Consider the following 26,298-nt stretch of genomic DNA (forward strand, 5'->3'; position numbering starts at 1 on the left):
TTAGGAATTGGATCTCAAACAGGGTGATTAGAGCTTACTATGAGAGAAAGGTAAACTAAAAAAATAGTTGCAAGACTATACCGCCTATTAGATAGGGCAACATCTGGGGACATTCTACCCTATATGACCAAATGGGAGAACGATGTGGGTGTTATCATAACCGAGGATGAGTGGGGCCAGATTTGGAACCGGGTGGCAAAAGCTCCAGATGTATGGCCATTAGAGAATCAGTGTATAAATTATGATTGCAATCGATCAACCCCGAAATGTCCCCGCACTGCTGGTGAAACTATGGTCAGGTGGGAGACCTGGATCACATGTGGTGGTCCTGCCCAAAGATACACATTTTCTGGAAAGAGGTTCTGAGCCGCATGAAGGACATCCTGGGGGATACAACATAGCCCGACCATGGTGGTGTTTGGGGCGGTAGCTGAGCGCCTCTGGCGCTAGCAGGGCTTGTGCCGCTCCTATAACCCACATGCTAACATCGGCAAGGATCACACTAGCCCATGGGTGGAAAACTGAACATGGCACAATTGTGGCTATGTGGTGGGTTAGAGTATGGCGAATCATGGCAATGGAGAAAGTGTGTGCCTTGGCTGACGGCAGATACCAAAGATTCCTCGCTGTATGACTTCCATTTCATGACTATGCATCGGACAGAGAACAGTATTACTTTAGGCCCACTTTGCTCAGAAATTTCTCTGTGCTTTGAAGGGGTTGGGACTGAAATGATCCGGGGGAGTGGCCTCAAAAGATGGAGTGAAAAACATTGGAGGGACTCTGTTACGCCACTGTAGGTTTGATTTGCATACTTTGTTAGGGGGCAAAGGGGGAGGGGAGACATGGTGGCTTGGTATTGGTTAAAATGTTGTGAACTCAGACACACAACGAAGGTGAGTTTATGGTGGCCCCATCATCATTGTTATGATGTTAATGCTGATGGTTGTAAATCGACTTAGTTTGCCTGGTATTCGCATTGAAATAAATAAAGCTTAAAAAAAAATAGATATATATTGTTTTATCACAGATTCAATGTATCCACGGGGGAAAACTCTTCAATTGAATCTTCTCCACAATATATATTGTTTTGAATTACACTTCTCCTTAAAAGGGATCTGGTTACTCCCTTTTCTCCTTACTCCTGCCAGGTTATTGTAGTTTATCCTTAAAAAGGGGTATGGGTCCTCCCTTTGATCAATATTCCATACTTTAAAGGTGGATTTCTTAACTCCTTTGCACACCACTTCTTTTACCCCTTGTTTACTCTACTGCAAGGGTGTCACAACGCTTATTTGGGTGGGAGTACCAGACTCACTGTTTGCCTGGTTCACTATACTGCCGGGAAGCATTTGCTTTCTTTTCGCTCTCTTGCATCCAAGAAACACCACTTGTCCAGTACTCGGTCACTGCCCCTTTCTTCGGGAGCTTTGCATCAATTCTACTGTTTTTTTTACCTGGGTTTTTAATACCATTTGGCACCGTACCAATTCTACTGTCGTTACTTGGGCTTTTCGCAATGTTCGTATCCATATCAATGATATTGCCTTCTCTGTTTGGGCTTTCTCGCGTTGGGGCCAGCCTGCAGTATTCGCCTTGACATGCCATTGTAACCCATATGCTCTCCTTGGGCTTACTGGTATTTCTAGGCGTCTCATCGTCCATCCTCTCCACTCCTAGCCAGTTGACCAGCAACACCTTCTGTGAGCCGCTTTGTTCCCGCTTGGCTTCCCTCTGACTGGCAGCTCCAGCTGCCCGTGACAGGGACACAGCAAACCTCTCCTGGCTGGTCTTCGCTGCACGCTGTCTCTGTTAGCTTGTGAGCTGCGTTCCGCACTCCGCTCTCCTCCTGTTTCCCAAACGGCATCAGAACAAGTCGGATGCAGTGGCAAGCTCAGTCTCTTCTGGTCGCTCAGCTGTGTGCATTTTAAATATCTTGGTCTTATTCAGTACTTTCCAACGACTAGAATATGGCGTTGGTTTGCTGTGTTTAGTTATCCACATTACTCCGTCCCTCTCCCTCGTCTCAGTAAAAGAAAGGGGGAGTGGGGAGGTGCACAATATTGTTGGCTAAGAAAGCCTGGTAATTCAATATCCACATTACAATACGACATACAGGAGTGTGGTATAAGTACTTGGGTGTTAGAAGGGGTTACCACTGAGGGGTTGTTTAGATCTATATTCTCTTGCCTCCCTGGAGATAGTCCAGGGAATCGGTGACGATGTTGCTAGATTCATTACAATAGACACATACAGTAATGTCTGAGGACTAGCCTCACCCCTATAATTTAATGTGGATCCACCATCACAGATAGGCACACAACATCTAGGGACAATGGGGAGGAAGGAAACCTGACAGACACTCACAGTTCAAAAGCCATATTGCATTCATGTGATGCTGGAAATGCCCTATGGAGGGACAGGGCCTCCTAGTCCTTAACCTACCACTTCTCTGTGTGGTTTTCAAAGCCCTGCCTCTGTTTCCTCTCCCTGACTGGTTGTTGGGTGGAAGGACCATATATGACTCTGGGGCTGCCTCCTGGCAGACTGACTGGAGCCTCCCCAGGGACTGTGTTGTGTGCGGGTAGACCCTTACAGTGGGAGCTGTATGAATGGAGTATGAAGTCAACTCACATTCTGCGTTGTGGTGTCTGGTTTTGCCTGTGTGACAATGCCTGGGCCAGCCCTGACTGAAGCTGAAGTGAATGCAGTGTAATGTTCTGAAAGGCTGGGGGCTTACTGCAAACCACATTCTGTGTTATAGGTGTCTGGTTTGGGTGAATGGCCTGAATGCCTGCAAGCCCGATTGGTTGCCTGCCTGCATGTATAAACTTGTGAATGATTGGCTGACTGAGCCTGGCTCATACTGATTGAATGGGGAACAAATATGTATAACTAGGGACCCCCTCACTCACCAATTTGTTCTGAAACTGAAACCTGAAACTTGAATCCTGGGTCCAGTTGGAGGAAGGTGTCTGCAGCTGCTTCTTCAAGGAAACCTGAAGACTGTCGATTTGACCCAGGTACGAAATCAAGAATGGACCTGGATAGGCAACCTCTTCGAGCTACGAGGGACCATCGGGCACCTGCTGCTCTTCATCAAAAGTACCTTGGAAGCCAGTCCTGTGTGCGTGCCATCCGGCAAAGGGGTCTTTGTGAGTCCCGAAGAGGAGTGCCTGTCCAGTTGTGTCGCCCAGGGTCTGAAAGAGTGTTCGTGACCACTGGATGCCAGATTGCTGCACACTGCCCAGAATAGGGGGTACCCTGGCACAGTGTTGCTTGACACCCGAAGCTGCGAAAGTTCCACCTGATCAAAGTCTTTCAAGGGACATCCGTGACATCTAACCACTTTTTCCTGCCAGAGAAGATCCAGGGTTATGATATGATGTGGCATTTATAACGCACCTGCATGGTAGCAGTGGAGTGTCCGCCGGTGGGTTTCCCGCAAACAAAATCTGAAGATGTCCCCAGGGTCCAGACTTAAGGGCTGCAGTCCAGTGGTCGAGCCCGGGTCACCAGAAAACATCTAGAGGTCCGTGCTGCAGAACCGAAAGTATGTAAACCGCAAAATCCTGAAACCAGACAGCAACTTCTGCCACTGCACCCATCACCACCAAGGGTCTTATCTTCTTCAGCGAGGCATTGTCAGGGTCCGAAGCAAGATTTGCCCTTGTGGCACATCCACAGCCGGACTAATGACCCATGAAAGAAGACCAGTGCAAAGACAAAAAAGGGCCGTCTTTCCGACCCTGCTTGGTTGCTTCTTTTCTCTTGACCTCGACATCCCACTGGCGACTCCTTGCAAAGGGGTCCATCCTCAAAGAGTCCCATCAAGTAAAGCCAAAAATCTCTATCACTTTGCCTGCCGGGGCACCAAAGGTACCGTGACGAGGAAGAACATCTTCCTGCCTCAGGAATCATCAAGGGGTCGCACATTCATCTTGGATCCTGTTCTCCTGTGGCATCTCCAGCACTTTGGGGTGTTGGAACCTGTAAAAGAAAAGCAGAGCATTATTGAACTTATGTGGATTGGGTGTAACAGACAAGATAAAGTACAACTTAACTTTTCCCTTTCAGATTGTCCTGGTTGGGGGCGGGTGGATCCTCAGACAGAATTACTATTTGAGTCTAAAAGTATACTGCTCATGTTCTGAAACTAACCTACCTTTCTTCCTTTATCTATGCTCCTTGCTTAGCAATTTTCATGCTTTTTAAAAACTGTCAGCAGTTGGTGCATTGTTAATGTCACGTTAAAGGATATTTATACCGTGCACCATCACCACCGGAGTGGTCCCCTCGTACTCTGGCGGATCTGAAAAACAAGAGGGTAGAGTAAGTTAGTAGGGCTGAGCGGTAAAAAAGCACAAGAACTGTGATGTGCGGTTGGCAGCTTCAGTTCGGTTTAAACCATTCGCTGAGCTTGTGTGTTTCCCGGTTGGTAGCCGCCATGTGCTGTTGTGTGAGGCTATGTGTGGTTTGTTTTGTTGCAGTGAAGTGCATATGGTCTGTTGTGCTTTAGAGGCATGGTTGTGTTTAGTTAGGGTTTGAGAGGTGTATGCAGAGGGGTGAGTTTATTTTTAGTAGGGTTGGTTAGTGGCATCACTATCTAGATGCGATGCATGCTAATCTTCACAATTCGGTCTAGATGTGACGCATGCCAATATTCACAATTCTATCTGCATCTGACACATGTTATTCGTCACAATTGTACTAGATGTGACGCACAACATTCTTCAGAATTCTGTCTAGATGTGACATGTTAATTTTCTCAATTCTACCCGATCCATAACTGCCAAAATAATGCCGACTAACACGTTTGGCTTGATGCAAAGTATGGTTATCTTACACATTGAGGCTGGTTTGAAAATGCCTACCTTATATAAGTGTGCTAAATGCTGACTAAGGCTGATACACATAGGTGGGCTAAGTGCCTGGGGGTGTAGGATATTCGGCAATGAGACAGGTGTGATAATTAGTGGAGTACAGTAGTGGCTGTACCCACCCGCCCCCACCTAGACCATTAGTGGACGAGACACCTAGATTTGAGACAGCGTTAAGGAGACAACTAGTAAACCATTCCCCCCCCCCCCAAAAGACAGCTAAGTGCATTGCATTACAACCCCCAAATCCAACTGGGTGTGAACTGATGCATGGCTAGTCTTTGCGAATCTGTCCAAGAGTGGAGTGTGGGTAGTCAAGGCAATCCCTGGATGCCGAGTTTACTATCTTATACACAGAATGCAAGATGTGGCTAACTCATGCAGCGGGGCTAAAGTGAGGTCATGGCTTACACCATCAGGTCAAAAGTTGAGTGCAGACACCCTGCGCAACACTGAATATGACAACCCGTGATATAGGCTAAATGCATGCAGGTATATGATCATTGGTAAAAAGTAAGAAGTGGGGGCAGTTTAGTGGAGTACAGTAATGGCTGTACCCTCTGTCTGTGCCACACTTACCCTATTGATCGCTGCTGGTTGACTGCTGAAGGCTTCCCAGGCTAACAAAGGGCAACACGGTCTGGAGCTGCTTCTGCCAGAGCAGCCCTTTGCCTCAGGGTCCTTTGCCTAGACCTGCCCCGGGGAGAGGGTATCTTAAGTGGGGCCTAAGGCCCAATCAGCGTTCGGGGGCGGGATGGCGGTGAATCGAATTATAGTGTGGTACCACATAGAGTCTATATATTGATGCAATTATTAGAATAGTGTTGCCAGAGTACAAAGTGTGCTATTTAATGATGTGTATATTTATCTGAACCTTATTGATCTAAATCTTGTTGGTAATAAAAAATACTAACATAGCGTGTGGACATTCCTTGTGGGGGCTTGTGGATTCCCTGTACTTAAGTACCAGCCTGCATCACCTCCTGAGAGCTTAAGCTTGGCTGCTCGTCCAACGTTATTCTTCAAGAGCCTTGGCTGGGGTGGTCTGTGCTCCTGTCCCAACCAACCAGAGGGCAGAAATGCAAATAACCCCCCTCCAGTCTTTACAATAAAGACGGTATCTGCTCGATCTCCCTTCTGGACGCTGACAGCAACATTTGCGTGGTAATAATCCAGAAAGAATTAGAACTCTGGGTACAAAAAGAAGGAATCCTTTCCAAACATCAAATAGGATTCCGCCATGGAATGGTTTAATTAGGAGCATGGTCTCAAATAAATCAACTGTGAATTGAGCCCGCCTATGGCAGAATCTCAAACAGAGGGGAATCCCTGCACCATTCCTAGCAATCATAGTAGAGCTCCACGAACGCTCATATCTACAGCTGAGATTAGATCTTCAAGGAACTCTATCTGCCCTGATTCGTAATGGGAGAGGAGTGAGGCAAGGCTGAAAACTTGCATCCTACCGCTTCAACCTATATCTGGCGGATCTGGACGACTGCTTAAATAAGTGTGGTCGGACGGGGCCAAAGATTGGTTCAGAGAGGATAAACTGGTTGGCCTATGCTGATGACATTGTGTTGCTTGATTATACCCCTGCAGCCAAGCACCAATTATCTGAAAATAAACCCCTAAGTCGAAGATTCTCATATTCAAGCGGCCACTGAAAAAGGTAGCCCCTTTCAGGTGGAAGCATTCTGGCAAAATAATATTGGTGACCAATGAAGTCTTGTATCTGGGGTTCAAATTGAGATCTTTCCCATCACAGGGACATGTGAAAACGACCACTGAAGGCAATCTAATTCAACTTAGTTGCCAAATGAGGAAACATAATCATGATTACTGCAAATGTTCTTTGGCACCCTTACTCTATATTGGTAAGGTCATCCCCTCCCTCATCTATGGTTTAGACACCAATCCAACAAGTAAAACACTGGATTGGGCCAGGATAGAGGGCAAACTATTGAAGTATGTCCTCACCCTTCCCCAGAGCCTGCCAGCAGCTTGCCTCAGATATGAACTGGGTCTACAGTCTCCGCGTTCATATGTCGAGTGGAAAGCAATCTCATTGTATAAGCTTATCATAGGGCGAACTCACTATATGAAGTAGTAAATGACCTACTCCTAGAGAGTTCAAACCAGTACCTGTGCGGATTAAGAACATACGCTCTTGAAATACTTCAGGAAGGTGAATGTTTGGCAAAGATCTGATATGTAACCCCATGAATGTCAAAAGTAGTTTAAAAAGAATGGACTGGATACAAACAAAAACAGAAATGCGTAGTACTACACTGTATCAGTCACTATCATTATGTGATAAACCAAAAGGTTTTCTATTGGGCTATTTGAAGCGCTTTCCCAATTCAAAGTGCAGAAATGACTCTTAGGTTTCACCATAATCTCCTGCCAACAAGAGAGCGCCTTTTTGCCAAGCATAAGGTTATACCAATAACTAGTGCACAATCTATGAAAATCCAAACACTGAAGCCATATCATGACGGACTGCCATGGCACTTGGAATCCAAGGGTTCTGACATTTTCAAGATTTGTAGGTCATGATTGGTGGCTTGAGACTGCATCTTTCTGGGAAAGAATATGCTCTGGCCACGAAGCACTGTTGACTTGGGAGGTTGTTGGTTTAGTGAGAGAGCTATATTTGATATACAGTATGTTTAAGATTTGAATTTACTCTTGTGTTTCTCTTCTTTTAGGTGTATGTTAAGTAAATTCTGAGTAATTATAAATATATCATGTGAAAAGTATCAAGGTTGGCTATAACACAATAACATTTCGTTTATGAAACAGTATCCTAAAGGCACAACCCACACTATATATTGTAAACCCTATACCTTTTGGGAAGAACATAACACAGACAAGGGGTGGGAAAAGGCAACCAGAGATTTTACCAGATATGTCCAGGGACACTTCCGAAGGCTTCCAAGAGTGGATCCACGAGCAGGGGTCGAGACTAGTTGTTCTCACCAGTCCAAGGATCAAAGCAGCAATGAGGGTTTTCTGAGATCAGGAAGTGGAGGAGGGCTTCACCGGGCCAATCACTGGAGTTGATGCTGGTCAGCTGCAGGGGTTGTTCTCGGGTCGTCAGAGGGATGCTCTTTGCGGACGCCTCGATTCCATTGATGATCTGCTGACTAGCTGCTGGAGACCTTTTATCCAAGATTCAGGTTGGGAGCTAGTCCAACCCCACCATTGTAAGGTTCTGCAGCATTGAAATGGCCCAGGGTTGTCCAATCCTGGACAACCACTGGTCATCTCATCCGTCCAGGAACAGACCTTCCGAGGGGTCATGAGGATGTGGAATGGGACCAGGTAGTGCCAATCCCATTCCTCATACTCACACACAAATCCCACTTGCCCACAAAAGCAGTAGGTTTCACCGGGAAAGGAGCTTTTCCTGACCTGAAAAGGCCAAAGAACAAGAGGACTAAAGAACAAGCAAAAATCTCATGACCAGCCTTTTTAGGGTGCTATCCATCTTTAGCAGCCGTTCATGGTAAATGCAAAACTGCACAAGGAACATATCACAAAAACAGTACAAATCACAGCAGCCACCAGCTTGTCTTAGGCTCAAACCCAAAACCATAAGGTAACTCCACTTCACGGCAAGGTGATGTGCGCAATTGTAAAAACACAAGAATTCCGAAAGAGAGAAAGTCTCTCGGTACTGACAGTCTAAGTAACTAGTCAGTTCCCTGATAAGAATAAAACAGGCAAGGGAAGTAAAGCAGATGCTTTCATGACCCCTAAATATCAAAACAGGGTTAAAAAATAAGCAAAAACAACAGGGGCTGCATAGGAATTTGTAGAGGGAAAGGCGCAAAGAGAAAATCTTTCCTAACTTTCATAATAGTATTGTTGCTGTTTGCATCTTACTGTATTCAGTCTCCTGCAGATCCCAGTGTTCCATCAAGAAATTACATTACAGTGTTTATCTCATTACTGTCTTGTTACACCCTCCTGCCCATTGTCTTACTACTCAGCACTACTGAGCGCAGTCTGGTATATGCTAAATTACAACTCCTTGCAAACTCATATTTTTAAACTCAGATCAAAGCCCCCCATTTCACCAGTTTGCCTCGACAGTCAGAGAGACAAAGTGCAGCATATACATCTCACGATCAAGTCCCGTACACAGACTAGCTGCTCTCACTGTCTGTTCTTTTTGCTAGTGGTAAATTGTGATTAAATAAATTACCATACTTATGAGGCAATGGAAGGCAGGACCATTGGGTTAAGAAGACCATGTACTAGTACAGATGTCAACACAGTGAGTTACTGGTATTTGCTCTTATGGTCAGTCCTAGTTGCCGATATTCACATGGCAGAGATGTGAGATGCAGGCTGCAGCCAAAGGATCCTGCACCCTTAACCAAACGCACCAGCAAAATGACCAAAATTAAGCAGTGTCCAATTTGGAGCTTGTATCTGGGTGTAATGCCTTGAAGAGTATAGGAGGAAGGGGAGGAGGGAAATTAGTTCTTATTGGGAAATCTCAACAGCATGGGTTTTATGGTAGACAGTATCTGAAACTAGACATGTTAAAACTTCACAACAAAGCCCCCACAAATACACAAGAGTGAACACAAAACAAGATGATAAAATATGTAGAACAAACATACTTATTAAATATTTCACTCCACAAATGCATCATATCGGGTAGATTTCTATCCAGGCAACTAGATGAAAAGAGCACTCCCTAGAGGTGAAAAGGAAAAACAAAGCGATAGGTAAACATTTTCATGTTGACTTTCCATCATGGTGCATACATCTTCCTCAAAAATCACCAATCAATAAATATCTCTAATTAGGTTTAAAAATGTACAGGACAGAATTTGTAATACATTTGTTTCTGTACAATGATGGCTACTATAGTTTCTATTACTAAACACGATGGTACAGAATTGTCTGAGCATTACTTATTAACGCTTCAATTATCCAACCAGGCTGGGATTATGCAACCCAGCGTTTTAACACATTGCAGCAAATGCTCAATTCAATGAGGAGTCTTAAACCAGTGTCTCAAGATGGTACATAACCAAAACTGTTAACATTAAAAAAAATGTGTAACGTGTTTCATTAATAATAGATATTCTCATCCTCCATTTATGAAAAACATGGGCTAGGTATAGAGTTGGATGCAAAAAATAACCCCTGTTCTCTTGTTTCTTCCGCCCCCTCCATCATACACATGGTAGGTTTGTCTCACTTAAGGAAGGTAATGGCAGCACACGCCTTCACATTAAAGAAGCAGCATGAGAATATGTACACCACCAAAGACCAGGGGCCTGCCAAAAAACTTCTGATCAATTTCTCTCCTGCCCTAATACATTTTCTCTGAGCACACTAATGGGTGCAAACAATCATCAAGCAAGGAAGCTTGATTCTATGACAAGACGGAGGCGAGCATTATGCTTTACTTCTTTTATTACTGCTCCAACAGCAATTCAACTAAAACATTTGTTTTACTTCTTTCTAAACTTGGTAACACTTTTTTGTGTCCTTCCAGCTCTCCTGGAGGTCTAATACATAGGGGTAGCACAGTTTTTAAACCTCAGTAAAATGTCTCTGGACTACAAATGCCCATAATCCTCTGAGTTCATGTAGTCCTGTCCAGCTCACTTTGTCCAAGGGCTAACCCCTACCTATAAGAGGAACCCTTGATGACCCCCAACTCCTTTTTCTTTGTTGCTGCTCCAAAGTGAAGTACCTTTCCACTATGACTAGCATAATTTCCAAAATGTTATGTGGTTGATATAAACGTACTAACGTATTAACGTATTTCTTTGTGCCAAGTGCATGCGTCTGTATTGATTACCATTTATGTGTTGTCATTAGAACACCGGTACCTCTCGTATCGGCGAGTGTGTCTCTGAGGAGCATTTTCGCTTTGCGGTCAGAAACACTATCGCACCTTCCTGCGGTGCCAGCTTTGTCAGGAATACTTTCAGGAGCGGGGCCGGAGCCGCGAGCCAATGCGCTCTCACAAGGCTTCCCAGCACCGCCTCCTCGAGCCACAACACGGATACGCATTCAGCGTTCCTCCTGCTAGGCCTCTAGGACCAGGCAGGATACAGAGGCGAGTGATCTCGCCCCAGAAGCCACCGCACGCGCAGAGCCGTTACTTCGCGCGATCACAAGCGTTTTTTTAGAATTTGCATTTTTTTAAAAAAAGGAAAGTTTGGATTGTATGTCGTATGGGCCAGCATATTTAGAACACCCTGGTGGGCCAAAAAAAAAAGAGAAGGAATAGCCGAGGTTCCAGGTACACAAGTTTATCATGATATGATATGGCATTTTGGCATTTATAACACGCCTATACACAAGTCGAGGTAAGGGAGGGAGAATGAAGGGAGGCCAGACAACAATCCTACTAGGCCAAGTGTCATTCAGACTGTGCAAGTGCATGGGATGGGGGAAGGGGAAAGTGCAGGGGGGAGGAGGTAGGAGGGGGAAGGGAGAGGGCAGTACATGGGAATAGAATAACAATAAGTAAAAGTAACGGGCAGTAGGTTGCAAGTGCAAAGGTAAGTGCAGAAATCAGGTGTCAAGTGCTGGTAGTGGGACTGTAGGGATACATAAACAGTCCCATAGTGCAGTGGTTGCAAGGCGGGAAGTGCAGGTGTGCGAGACTGGCTGGGGAGGGACCTGGGCCCGAGATCAGAGGGTGACCAGGAACCGGTGCAGTTTCAATTTCAGCCAGGTCGTCAGCAGGTGAGAGGAGGAGAAAAAGCAGAAGCAAAGAGAAATGTTTTGAGGTGCTTCCAGAACCGGAGATGGTTCTCCTCAAGTTTCAGGGAGGCTCTTCCAGAGGGAGGTACCAGCCGAAGAAAGATCTACCATCAACTCGTCGCTTGGAGAAGCGGCTGACCCTGAGGGAGTTGGAGGTGGATAAGTGAAGAGCTCGAGAAGGAAGATATTTAGGAAGAGAGAGTTGAAGGTATTGAGGTCCTAGAAGGCCTTATGGACAATGCAGAGGGTTTTGAACTTAATCGTCGCAACCACTGGGAGCCAGTGCAGAGATTTCAGTCCTGGAGAGATACGATCCCAGGGCATGAGGCCAAGGACAAGTCTTGCAGTCCTGTTCTGGATGAGTTGCAGAGGGCGGAGAGTAGAGGCAGGCAGATTTAGAAAGAGGCTATTGCAATAGTCCAGCCTAGAGAGAACCAGAGCTCTGGAGACAGTGAGCTTCTGGGGGAAGGAGAGGAATGGAAGAATACCTCTGAGGAGGTGCAGCTGGTAGTGTGACTTCTTAGAGACATCAGATGTGAGGAGAGAAGGAGAGTGTGGAGTCGAAGATGACCCCAAGGTTTTTAGGCTCGCAGGTGGGAGCAGGCAGAGGGCCAAGAGGCCGGCCAGAGAGCGACAGGAAAGGAGGAAGGGGGTGTGCTGATGAAGAGAATCTCTGTCTTACTGGCATTAAGGCAGAGGCCATTGGCGGCACACCACTCCTGGATAGCAGACAGTCAGTGATGAGAGACGGAGAAGAGGTGGCCGAAGGTAGCGTGAAAATGAGGCAAGTGTTATCCGCATAGCACTGAAAGTTGGGGCAGAGAGCAGCAATGCGGTGGGCAAGAAGTGCCAGGTATTGGTTGAACAGCCAGGGAGAGCGGTTAGACCCCCTGAGGGACACCACAGGCAGAGAAAAAGATGGCAGAGAGGAAGGACCCAAGTTGGACCTGGGAGGGTCGGGTCAAGAGGAAAGAAGTCAGCCACGCCAGGGCCTGACCAGTGATACCAAGGTTATCACAGACATTTGAGCAGGATGGCATGGTTGACTGCGTCAAAGGCAGAGGAGAGATCAAGCAAGATGTGAGCCCAGAGGGCTGAGATCCACATCTCCTGAGTGGAGCTCAGAAGAAGGGCCAGAGGAGCCCTTAGAGGAGGACCAAGACCTCCCCCTAATCTTTAAGAGTCCTAGGAGACTCATTAACACAGGTTGTTTCAGAGGGGGTTCTGCCTCTGACAGAAAGATTGGACCATCTAGAGGCCATGCTAAATGAGCAGAAGAAGTCCAAGAAGAGGAGGGCGCTCAGCCCCGGTGAGTGAACCTCAGGGCGACACCCCGATTCTGGGGTTGAACATAAGGGCAGCAAGAAAGCTCAGAAGATTAAAAACTCTACAACGCCCCTGAGCCAGCAGGAGGGGTAGACTTGATACCCCAAGAGCCAGATGTCCCAGTAAGCAGGTTGAAAGAAGCCTTTATGAGAAGGGCAACAGTGCTATGCTCTCTACCCCTTGCACCAGGGGTGTACAATGCAGGGGAGGAAGAGGATGGCGGATAAACGCCAGGCGAAGAGAGCGGGGAGGAGGAGGTAACCCCTCATCAACCCGAGTTGACAGAACAACCACCGGACGAGGAGGGCCTGGGTGATATGTTTGATCCGGAAGCAATAAGACATCCTAAGTGTACAGATTGGGTGCCGTCACCCAGAGTTTCCCAATACATGATGCACCATATTAGGAAACCTCTCGACAGAGAGATCAGATCAAAAAGGAGGGCCGAATGCCCCAGGCCAGAGCTACCCGGCAAAGTAACAGACCCCCCCCCCTCCCCGAGACCTCGACCTGAAGATGGTCACGTTTGTAACAAAATCTTCCAAAGATGTGAGGAAAGGGGTGGACAGGGCATGACGAGGCTGCCAGGATAAACTCTTGGAACTCTCTGGGTCCCTCGCCAAAATGATGGACTTGGCCAAAAGGGCCATAGACACAGGCGTTCCCGTAGATCTGCGAGTCCTGGCAAATTGGGCTCAACGCGCATTCTGCTTATTAGGAAATGAGAACTGCGCACTCTCTTTCTTGGGTACCAGGAAACCAGCCCGTTCTTCTCTGCTCCGTATGTACCTCTTTCATGGCACCCTTCAAACGCAGGGCTTGCAGTTCTTCCTGGAGCTCCTGCTCCGGTTATTGAAGTGGAGGAGGGAGTGTGTGGCCTGTCTGGCAGCCTTTGTAAGAAAGGCAGGCAATACCCCCACTGAACGAGCTGAAGTGCCCAGGCATCAGAAGTAATTCCCCCCCCCCGCCACTGGGCCCAGTGCTCGTCCCTCTGTCCTCCAACCAGTGAAGCATGGGGGGAGAAATTGAAGTGGTTTTGAGGGCAAAGCCACCCCCACCTCTGCTCCTGCCTGGGCTGTGGGAGCTGAGCCTTCCTGCCAAAGCTGGCATAACGCCTATAGCCTCTCCCTCTGAAGGCAAAGGAAAAAGCAGGTTTTTCCGGCTGCTGGACATCTAGGCCTAGCGACATGGTGGGTAGTGTAGAATCCTTAAAGTTTCCTAAGGACTCGTCAGCCTTTGGGCCGAACAGATTCTCGGCATCAAAAGGTTGACACCCAGTAGTTTGCTCTGAGCGTTAGGAGAGAATCTGGATGTATGCCAATCTGCCTGCCTCCTTAAAACAGTCGCTGACCCCATTGAACGACCCACACAATCTGCGACTTCCAGGCCTGTTTGCAGCGACTGCCAGGCCACCTCTTTGCCATCGTCCAGAATTATCAGAATTATCTCGAAGCCCTCGCTTATTTCCCCCTCAGGAAAGTACTGTGCAGCTTCTCCTATAGCCGGTCACAGGCCAAAAGCATACTTGCCAAACGCGCATGACGCTTTAAATGCCTTAATGGCCATACTGCCTGAAAAAAACCTTTTGCTAGGGCGTTAACCCTTTTTCGTTCCCTATATGTAGGGAGTGTAGGCATGGATGTGGCTGCCCTGGTGTTCACAGTGGCAGCCTGCACCACTAGCCCTTCGGGGGTAGCATCGGTGGAGAGATAGACAGGGTGTTGCCTTGCCGGCCTGTACTTCTTTGTTAGGTCTGGGTTCACTAGGGGAGCAGTGCATGGTTTCTGCCACAAGGCCCTCTGAGTAGAGGGTCCCTCCTCTAATATCAGTAAGTTCATAGCCAGACAAGGGTCTGGCTGGAGCGCTCCAACCGAGGGTGTTTACCACCCTGTCCACCATGGTCCAGTATTTGGAATTTGCATGCCCATAGGGATGGGCCTGCTGTGTCTCAAAGTACAGAGAGGTGTCCAGGTCACTGGCATCATGGAGGCCCTCAAAAAGGGCAACTAAATCTGCCTTGTAGGCAAAGAAACCCCTGCCCTCAGTGACCAGCGCAAGCCGGGACAAAGCCAGTATACATTTAGTTGTCCCCATCATCAAAAATCGTTGAGTGTTGCAAAATTACGCTTGACTAGGGGGCGTAGGACCGATGTGCGGTTGGTGCTAAGTCGATGGTACCACTGCTGGCACTGAAGGGCGCGTCAACAATTGAGGCGCACCGGTTATCAACAGCACCGATGTAGAGCGGACAACACTTGCCATCGTGGTAGGGGTCACCTTGGGACTAGGAGCTCCACCTTAGCATGCTGCTTCAAGGTGTCAACCAGACTAGCAGCGGGTGTCTAAAACATTGCAAGCATCTACTCCTTAAAGGCATCCCACTAAGCCCTGGACGTCGGCCCCACCAACAACTTACTGCCTCATCCGACGGATCGGCATCGATGCTGATGGCGACTCTTTTTTTGTGGGAAAAAAGAGGGATAAGAATGGCTCTGGGAATGAGGCCTATTCTTGTTTTTTTTTTTATACAATGCCCTTCATCCTTTTCAGGAGTAGGCCCCTCTGTACGGACTTGGACAACCTGGTTTCTTGAGTGCAACAGAGATTGACGGGGCGGTCTACCACAAGTTCATGACCCTCTCCCACAGTGATTTCGGGGTTTGACTTTTTACTGGAACCACAGCCCTCGTTGTCGTGACCAGCGCTGAGGCACCGCATGAAAATGTCACGTGGGTCCTTGATGGACGTCTTGGAGCTGCAGTCCCTGTAGCGCTTGAACCCGGAGACCTTGGGAGTAGACCCAATGCAAAACTGCATCGAATAATCGACAAAAAGGTTAGAAAGAGGAGAGAATGTTCCTCGAGCAGCGTGCTGAGTACACGGAAAAAAAGAACTGGGGTGCAGGGGCACACTGACGTGGTATATGTATGACAAACAATGTAACGTCCCAAATCAACAGTGGCATCGAAGCAAGAGGAGTCGATGGCCGAGTAAAGGTGTACTATGACCCCTTTCAAAACATTTTCCGGAATCTGCGGATGAAAGGCAATCCATTGAATAAAACATTAGGGCTTTTTTTTTTTTATTCAGGCCCGTGTGCAGTGATTTTTTTTTTTTTTTAAGTGATTCCCTACTGAAGTAGTTGTGAATTCTGAAGATGTGCAAATGAGTGGGGGCTTGCGCTGATGCATTCAGAGGACTACACCATCAGCACAAGGTTCAATTGCTTCGTTTTGCTGGCATAACTACGGGCCCATCACTACAGTCCACTTCCTCCTAAAGATCCTGGACCAGGCAGCTTACCTTCAAATCCAGCAATACTCTGATGTTAACTACATCCTAGGAACTCGCCATTCAGGCTTCTGCCCTGGTCACTGTACGGAATCAGCCTTACTAGCCCTAAAAAAACTGCTAGTTAAGATCAAAGATGCAGGAAAACCTGCTCTCCTACTACCCCTAGATCTTTCGGCAGCATTTGATCTGGTAGACCACAAGGTCCTTTGCTAGCACCTCAACTCTGCGGCTAGTTTCTTGCCAGAAGCTACTAGCTGGATCACCTCCTTCCTAGCCGAAACAACTATCAAAGTCTGAGCCAAAAATGCTAGTGAACCCCCCACCCCTTATCAATCTCCTGCGGTGCCCCACAAGACTCTTTCGTCTCTCCTACTCTCTATAACATTTTCAATAAAACACTTTTTGATCTTAGACAATCACAGCCTATACTACATGAACTACACAGACATGTATGGGAACATGCCCCTTAATCACCTTAACCCAAGTGGGCCCACCACCTGAGGAACGAGAGCACGTTTTGTACGTAAAGCAAGTTTATTTTAAAATGATCTGGGGAACCGTTAGATGGTGCTGTAGAACCAAACTAACTCAAGTCTCAACAAATCACAGCTGACGGCTTATATACATTTTTGCAACAGTTAAAACACTCCAATTACATGCATTACTCACCGCAATAGCATTTCTGATGATTGTATCTGCTTAGACTCAAATTATGTGCATATAGTCCGACATCTAGTGGAAATCGCAGAGTATTGCATCTTTCTTTCGAAAATCAAAAAGGAGAAGTCGACATGGGCGTGACTAACACTATTCCTAACGTGACGTGTAGTGTACCCAAAATCCCTCATGTGTCGAGTGACCTCTGGTTGTGTTTTTTCTGCTGTGAAGGAGCATTATAGTCAGCGTGAGCGAGTACAGAATAGAGAAGGTGTAATAGGTGAATCTAAGCAGATGCAATCATCAGCAATGCTATTACGGTGAGTAATGCATGTCTTCTGATGCTTGTGAATCTGTTTAGAATCACATGCTGTGCATAGACTAGCGAGCAGTACCCAGAGATGGTGGTGGGATGTGTGAAGGAACAGTAGCAAAGAGATGTCTTTGCACTGCTTGTCCCCCCTGAGAATCAGACCTGGAGTGTGTATTTAGGCAGTAGTGTTTTGTAAAGGTGTGAATAGAACTCCAGGTTGCTGACTTGCAAATGGAATCTAGGGGAACATTTACAATGAATGCCATGGTAGCCCCCTATGGGGGGGTGTGAGGGGTGGAAGAAACGTAGACTAATTTCCCGGACCATGTTCTCCAAAGACTGTTCCCCTTGGAGCGGTTCTGAGGGTACCTGGAGGTGTAATCTGGGCATGGGCCGTTCTCCCGAGTGGTGAATAAATCGATCTTTGTGAAGCCCCATTCTGCGAAGATGTGGAGTACAATGTCCTCCTGCAGTCTCCACACGTGCTCTACGGGTAGGGGGAGTCTCTTCTAAGTACATCTGCCAGACAATTGAGTTCCCCTGGAACATATTGTGAAAAGAGGAACATGCGTTTGAGAGCCCACTTCCATATGTTCTGGGACAGTTTGAACAGCCCTAGAGAGTGAAAGCCCCCTTGTTAGTTTAAGTAGTACATGGCCAGTGTACTGTCCGTGAGGACTAGAACTGTTTTCCCATGGAGATGTGTTTGGAAGGCCTTCAGGGCTTTGAGCACCACTGCTAGCAGTTCCATCAGGTTGATGTGATTGGATGCTACTGCTGGACACCACACGCCTTGCACCACCTGTAGAAGGGAAGGAGGCGAGCCCCCCACCCCAGCCTGTCAGATGCGTCTGAGGTGAGAGTGGCTTCTACTGCTGGGATGGTTAAGGTTTCCCATGCAGAAGGTTTTCCCTTGACCACCACTGCAGAGAATGAACGAGGGCTGCCGAAAACACCACTAGATTGTCCCACTGGCCTGACACCATTGGCTCGAGAGAGACTCTTGCATGGGATGCATGCGCAGACTAGCGTGACGAACTAGGTTGACGCGGGAAGCCATCATCGCCAACAGTCGCATGGCTTTGCGTACAGTCACCGGGTGACTAGCTACATAGTGAAGCATCTGGAACAGCACGTTTTGAACCCTCTCATTGGAGGGCAAGACAAGGCTGTCTTTGGTCCGGATTAGAGCCCCCTGAAACTGTTTTAACTGAGGGTGTAGAGTGGATTGTTTCTCGTTGAGAGAATCCTAGGTTGAAGAGGAGATCTACCATCTTTTGGGCATTTGTCTGGCATGTTCCAAACAAATCCCCTGTTATGAATGAGCCATTCGTCGAGGTAAGCCTAGACTGGGATGGACCGCCTGCGCAGATGAGCAGCTACTATCACCAGTACCTATGTGAATACCCTTGGTGCTCCGGCAATGCCGGAGGTGAGAACCTTGAACTGATAATGGGTGTCCTCCATCTTGAACCTGAGGTACTTTCTGTGTGCTGGCAACATTGAAAAGGAAAGTATGCATCTTTCATGTCCAATGTAGCCATGTAATCCCCCTGCTGTAGCAGGGGGATTACCTCCTCCAGTGTTGTCATCCTGAACTTTTGGGGTTTGACATATTTGTTTGCTGGGCGCAGGTCTAGGACAAGGCGCATGGTGAGATCCTTTTTGGGCACAAGTAAGTACACTGAATAAATACCCTTGTTTACCTGGAGTAGGGGTATAATTTCTATGGCGCCCTTTTCCAACAGGACTTGAACTACTTCTAGCAGGATACACAGGTTTTCTGGCGACAGGCGTCTGCTTCTCGGTGGGTGTTATCGAGGTGGCCGGAGAAACTCTGAAGTGATCCCCTCCTAGGCGTGAATGAATGATGACAAGCGACCCCCCAGCAAGCATGGCAGGGGACCTGAACCGGCGAGTCACTGAGATGGAGGCCGGGGAGCCTCTAGGAGTAGAGTTCCTGCTTCTAAGGGCCTCTTTGTTGGTATTTGTGGTTACCAGATGACTAAGGGCTATTCCCTGAGCTGCATTGTACTGGGGGAGAGAGGGAAAAAGATCGGGCACGAAAGGACTGGCGTGAGTTAGAACCTCCACGCTGGTGGAAGGGTTTAGCCGTGATCTGGCTACACAACTTTAGTGTTTCCTGTATTCTTTGCCTTCTCCAGGGAATCATCAACAGCCTTCCCAAAAAGGTTGAAGTCCTCCACTGGAGTGTTGATCAGAGAGGCCTGAGTTTCGGGTTTAAAGCATGAGTTATTTAACCAGGCATGTCTTTTAAGTAAGGTTCCCTGGACTGGGGTGCGTTCAGCGGTCTCGGCAGAATCCAGAGTGTTCTTCAATATGTTATTGGTGACTGGTCTGCCTTCAGCCACTACCGCAAGCAGGTGTGATCGGGAGGGCTCTGGAACATCTTGAAGACCATCCTGAACTAGGCCCCATTGGACATCACTGTAACTTGACAGGAGAGTTGCATTATTTGCGATCCTTGTGGAGTAGGATGCAGAGGCTGTGACCCGTTTACCAAGGGCATAAAGCTTTTTACAGTCTTTGTCCAGAAGGGCTTTCACCAATGACTGGAACCCCCGCCCTCTTCCGAGTGGTATTGACCACCAAGGAATCTGTTGTAGCATGACCTTATCAAGAGTGGGTCGGAAGGTGATGGTGGAATAATTTTCCACCCCAGAGGTTGACCGCCCATGTGAGGGACAGGGATAGCAAGGTAAGGACAGGCAACTCTTTATAGAGTTTAGAAGGGGGATGGCTTGACTCGTCTGAGGACTGAGTCTGGAGTTGGCTCATGTGTTGCAATTTTGAAATGATCGGCTGCTCTTTTTAAAATAGCAAACATCTGGTCGTCAACAGGTGTCGAATCGTTCTGTGGAGAAGGGGGATCTAGGCAGAGGACGTCTGCGTCAGAGCTATGCGTTGGTGATAGCCAAAGTCACTGATCCTCCACCTGATCCTCATCCCAGTCTGGGTCTTGATCAGTCATGTCTTATGCAAAAGGATTAATATCTTCATGAGTATCCTCCTGCGTTGGGTCCTCTAGGACATCCAAGATTTCTTCCTGGTGTCCCTGTGCACAGATGGGGAATTTCTTCAGTTTGTAAGGAATGGGGCAGGAGTCCTCTTTCCTGGGTCTTTTGGGTGCAATGTACCTGTCTGAAAAGTCAATAAACTGGGCCATTTTGTCCATGTATTACTCAAACCTCTCCCTAGTCAATAGGGAAGAGGCAGAAGGGTCGGGAGGTGGAAAGGGTTGCCACAGGAGGGGGAGATTTTCCCAATAAGGCCTGAGAGAGAGGCTGGGGGCTTCAGAGTACTCCTCTTGACGAGAGGGGGTGTCCTCATGAATTGTACACGGTTGTATCAAAGGTCTCAACGCGCCTGAAGGCGCAGTCACGGTCAGTGACTCGACCAAGGCATTCAGTGCTAGTGTGCGCTTGGACAGTGTGTCGACGATGGCATGTATTTAGTGTGAACGCCCGTTCCAGAGGGATATCCAGTCGCATGCCGCAAAAGCGGTTGCGTGGAGGGTGCCAAACCGCGAGGCTAGGAAGGTGGCATCAACATTTTTGGTGGCAGTGTTGGCATTGTGTGCTTCTTCGACGATTCTGTCAAAGACGCCTTAGGGGTTGTGTTTTGTACCCGTGGTGCGTGGGTGACCTTGTCGCCAGGGTGTGAGTTCCCCATAACAGAGCCGGTGGCCTGTGTCGAGGCTGGGGAAGGGCATTTGGGAGCCTGCAGGCTCCGTTGAAATGTCAATGGCTTCCAATTCATAGCGATGGCTTCCAACCGATTCCTCGTCCGAAGCGACTGTGACAAGGCTTTCGGCCTGCATAGCGTAGGCCACCCACCATTTAGTCCGCCTGTCTTTCCTGTCTTTCAGCATTTTCGGTCCAAAGAGCTTACAGGCCTTGCACGAGTGCCCGTCGTGATCTCCAGGAAGACACAGATTGCATCAGTGATGGGTGTCCTTCCAAGGAAGCTTGCCATTACACGGCGGGCAACATTTAAAGGGCTGAGGCCACGTGGTTGACAGTTGTCGAGCAGTTGTAGATGATGTTGGCGGCAGGAATCCCACTTGGCAGTCGGCGAGAAGATTAGTCAGGAGACTAGACGACCGTAGGTCGCAGGGGTAAAGTTAGCAATATAAAACTCTTGCGAGCTCCGCACAGGCGACCAACTAGGTTGGCGGAAAAAAACAATCTGAGGGACCTTGACGCGCGAGGGATTTTGGGTACACTAAACGTCAAGTTAGGGATAGTGTTACAGTCACGCCCATGTCAACGTCCCCTTTCGATCTTCGAAAGAAAGATGCAATACTCTGCGATTTATACTAGATGTCGGACTATATGCACAGCATGCGATTCTAAGCAGATCCACAAGCATTTGGAACTTTATTACAATCTACCCTCCCCCCCCACGTGATTGGACAAAAACCTCTTCAAAGAAATCCCATCTTTCCCACATTCTCATTGGCAGCTGTTATCTTACTACCATCTATAGCTCATGTGAAGAACACACCTCCTCTTAGGATTTGTTCGTGGTAGGTCATGACATTGTTCAGTTCAATATTTGTATGCAAACATAATTCATTACTAGTATTTAATTTTTTATTTTTTTTAACGGCCCGGAGGCATCGTGGTGCTGTTACAGGATATTTACTTAATATCACAGTAATACAAGTTATAACAGATATTTCAAAGACAGTGGTACAGGTTAACATGACAGTGCTGATGGTGTTGCAAGGTTGCAGAGGAACAGTATTGGAGCAGTACATTTGGCAAATGGTCTAATTAAATAGCTTCGTTTTTAGCAACTTCCTAAATATTGTAAGTTTCTTAAACTGAGTGGGAGCGCATTCCAGGCTTTTGGGACTAGGACTTGAAAGCTGGTGCCGCCAGCTTTTGCTCTGTTGAAGGCTGGGGCTGAGAGGAGGTGAGCGTATTGGTCACGTTTTAAAAAAAAATATATATATTTGTCCAGGATTCAAAAAATGAGCCTTTACAAAATATATTTGATCAGAACATTAAAACAAAGTGAATTCATACATGCACATTGAAAATTGACCACATTGTCCTTGGGCATCGAGGATATTTAAACAAAAACAAGAAAACAAGAAAACTAAAGTGTACAAGCGAAACATCATTACAGAACATAATTTGCTAATTAGTTTTCTATATATTTCAAGAACCAAACTAGGGCATACATCAGAGGCCTATAATTCCCATGCATCATTCTTGCCCAGAGTGATTCGAGACAGTCTTCATATTCAAAATTCGCGAATTTCACTAATAAATCGGTTCTCTTGGATTTAAAATATGGGCAATATAAAATTAAGTGTTTCAGAGTTTCAACATGTTCATCGCAAGGATGAAAGCGACATTTCTCAATCGTCATCACATCTTTAGTTTTATTCCAGTATTTTGTCCTTTCCCTTGTGTGATATGGATTAAATTTGAACCACATATAGCACTTTCTGAAGTGATTACAACGGAAGGACTCAATGTATTTATATCTAGGAACTCGTTTTTTAGTATAGGTGGCATATTCAGTGTATGTTTTATATTTTCGTATTTCTGCCAGGGCTTTACACCAGTCATATTCTTAAAGTTTCTTCTTTGCATACCCAGTTCTTAAGCATAAGTCAGTGATTGTGAGATTTGCCTCAACCAGTATAGCCTGCATTTCTCAATGATACACAATTTGGCAGGGTCCTTGGAAAATGCATTGCTGATTTGAATAACCTTCCTGGCAGACTATCCAAAAAGATGTTCGTCTATTAGGCAAAAGTTCAAAGAATATAAAAGGATACTTTCAACTTTTATAGTGAAGAAATCTATTAAAAAGGCAACAAGGAGTACTTGCAATATTTGGCAAAAATAATTTCTAGCTGTGAGAGCAGTGATCTAGTTTTAAGATCTAATAATGTGACCCAGGATTTGATCGAGTTGCTCTCAGATATGTGGTAACCCAAGTAGATTGTGTCTGTGATCAATGGTATTGGTGTATTCAATATGTGCCAACTATGTCCTTTGCTCTTGTTCTTTACACCAAATCTCATTATGGCAGTTTTACATGGATTAGGGGTCAGATTATGCGCTTTTGCAAATTGTTCAAATAGGTGCAATTTGATTTGCAGCCCCGCTGGTGTAGGGTCGAAGATGATGTCGTCTGCAAAGGCTAACCAATGCAGATGTAATGTACCAAGTTTAACAGAAAATAGATTTCTATCACTCCAAACGTGGTCCAAATCTGCAGTATATAAATTGAAAAATGAGGCTGCAAGGTTACAGCCCTGCTTCAGTCCAAGAAAGGTTCTTATTGGGTCAGTAGTTCTTCCGTCACCGGAGACCCCAATCCTATATGATGTGCCCGTATGCAATTTTACAAACCAATAGATTAGCTCAGATGGAATTCCCAACTTTGCCATTTTTATAGTTTGCCAAATGACTCTAGTGTCATGTTTACATATTGCTTTAAGGCACAATTAACGTTGTTGTAGTTCAAGATGCGCACATGTCTCAACTTGTTTTTGTATTTCAGCAATATTAGTTTGCGTGGTAGTTGGGGGTGTATAGTTCGTTGTTTCTTAATCTCCTCAATTCCTTGTTTTTTTCTCTTTTTAGGATCTTACAGCCCGGATCACAATAATGAGAATGTGCTTTAGTATATATTTGGAGCGAAAATGTACAAGGGCTTTATTTATTACTTTTGAGCACATTGCCTCCATAACAGGAATGGAGCTGAGCTGCTCCATATTGATCTTTGCAATATGCATAGAGACAAATTCAACAAATTGTTTACATAAACCAGTGTTCCATCGGAGAGATATAGAGTGACAAACTTCCGGGAATGCGAAGGAATGGTCTATGTCTAACATAGGGCAATCAAGTTTTAAGGAAATTAATAACTGCGCGTGATCACTGTGTGATATGGGACTGATTGTTAAGGGACTTGCTATCGAGGTGATATTATGCGATAGGCATATATGATCAAACATAGAAAAGTTGGTGCCACAACTCCATGTGAATTGGAAACCTGGCACATTGGTTTCAGCTATTTCAATATCCCAATCATGAAAGTATGAGTTCCAGATCAATCCTCTCATTTTCGCTGAGGATGTGCCGTTTACCTGGGAGCGAACAGCGGACCGACAATCGGAGTTAAAATCCCTACCAATTATGATTTCACAAACACCAATTTAAATGAGCAATGTTTCAAGACAATTATCCAATTCGTTGAGCATGTAATCTATCAGAATTTTACTAGGGTTCCAGTATAAACTTATTAGCAATATTGATTTGAATTTCTTGTTGTTCAGGGTCAACCATATACCCAAGAGGTTAGGTGATTCCCAAACAAGTTTCGTTGTGGCTCTAATGTTATTATTTACGGCAATTGCAAGTCCACCAGAAGGCTGCCCATAGGTCATGCATGGATCAGTCAAAGCAGATATAGGGAGTGGGCATTTTGCTGCAAGAACATTGGTTACTGTTTCAGCAGAACTCTCTCCTTCCTGTATAGCCTTTCTCAAGAACTCCCAAATTTCACCACGGGTATCTGTGGTGTCACATTTCAATAAAACGTTGGGCCATTCCTTAGATACCCCAGACCCATGCAAGAAATTACTTGATCTTTAATGTTACAGGAAGGCGCTGGGATGTTGTTGCCTAACGGGCCCTTTAAGTAATGCGGATTAAAGGGCTTAGGGTTGTTGCATAAAATCTTTACTACCCCCATTAATTACAATAAATGTATTATTCTTCAATGGAGATAGAGCATTACCAGTAGATTGGCCAGCAAGACAATCTTCACGATAGGATTTCCTTTCCTGAAGGATTTGTGGAGGTGCCGATGAAACATCCAAGTTAGGTGCTTCATACATCTTTGCATCAATAGGTAAGGAGGCAAAAGTAGTAAGACTCCTTCTACTAACAGGGAAATATGCATTTGGATTTGTTTTTGGAGGTTTCATGACAGGTTCAGATGCTTCTGGACTGGGTTCGTAACATTTGGTTGCCCCTTTTAGTAGCAGGCGTTGGGGTTAACCGAGATTGAATAGGTTTAGCAGTAACTTCTAATTTATTGGCTATAGTTGGTAGTGACTTCCGAATCATTTGGCGAGTACTTGGGGAAGTCACGGTGCCAGTGCTCCTGGCAAGAGGGAATAGTGCGGCTTGACTCTTGAGAATTGATCGACATCTATGGGATCTTCCTCCGTACTTTCGGATACATTGCCTGAGCTGGGTAATGAAGATGCCTTAATATTAGGATTGAGTCCCGCATTGCCATCCTTTTAATTTACTTTGGCATTTAATAGGGCTTCTTTACGTCTTTTAGCAGAACGTTTGATAGCCTGCAAGTGTATTTTATTTGAGCAACGAGACAGGAAGCCTGTGCTCTCTTGAGAGACAGGGCAGGTGTTTACATCTTTGTTCGTCTGTTCCATTGCCTTTAAGAGCGTTGATGGACAGTCCAGAGATTCTTGGTGCTGCGCAGGATTATTAAATTGTAAGGCAATGGTGCACTTCATGTCAACTATGGAGGCCTTCAGTTCCTTCAAATCGGCCCCAGAGCTACACATACAGAGGTTCGGAACAGTAGTTTTAGGCTCAGTTGGGATAGGTAAGAGCTTTATTATGTCAGAGGGCGAAATCACCTCTGAAGAGTACTGCATGCCTTTTTCGGCTATGTGCACCGTAGGATTGAATGTTCGGGCATTAGCGGACTCTTGTTTTTGGATAGTTATAGACTCGGAGGATAAAATGAAACCCTCTATACGATCGATTTTGGAGCACATCTGCCGCATTGTACTTTTTATTTCTCGGAGTTCTAAATGCGACAGATCATGGCCCTTGTCTAATAAATCAAGGATCTTAATTATCACAGGGAATGTTTGGGGAGACCTCCCTTCGTTGTTATCTGGGGAGTGAGACCGTAAATAAGAATCTAGGTGAGGGTAATTCATTCGCGGTTGATTTTATTTCAGGGGAGTATAGCAATTGTTCAGGTATAGGTTCTTTATTGATATCAACATCAATGATAGAATTATTGAGTTGGGCCAATGAAGGTGCG

At 46.2% G+C, this 26,298-nt stretch overlaps 1 protein-coding gene across 1 annotated transcript in view; it reads right to left on the reverse strand.

Moving 5' to 3' along the window:
• PITRM1 (pitrilysin metallopeptidase 1) overlaps positions 1–26,298 on the reverse strand; it is a 1,609,076-nt gene that overhangs the window by 823,622 nt on the left and 759,156 nt on the right. Inside the window, exon 18 of the mRNA XM_069648021.1 lies at positions 9,518–9,594. Coding sequence (XP_069504122.1) covers positions 9,518–9,594 — 77 coding nt within the window. The remainder of the gene's footprint in view (positions 1–9,517; positions 9,595–26,298) is intronic.

This window comes from Ambystoma mexicanum, chromosome 2q, assembly GCF_040938575.1.
Source record: "Ambystoma mexicanum isolate Mex_15411 chromosome 2q, UKY_AmexF1_1, whole genome shotgun sequence".
NCBI lineage: Eukaryota > Metazoa > Chordata > Amphibia > Caudata > Ambystomatidae > Ambystoma > Ambystoma mexicanum.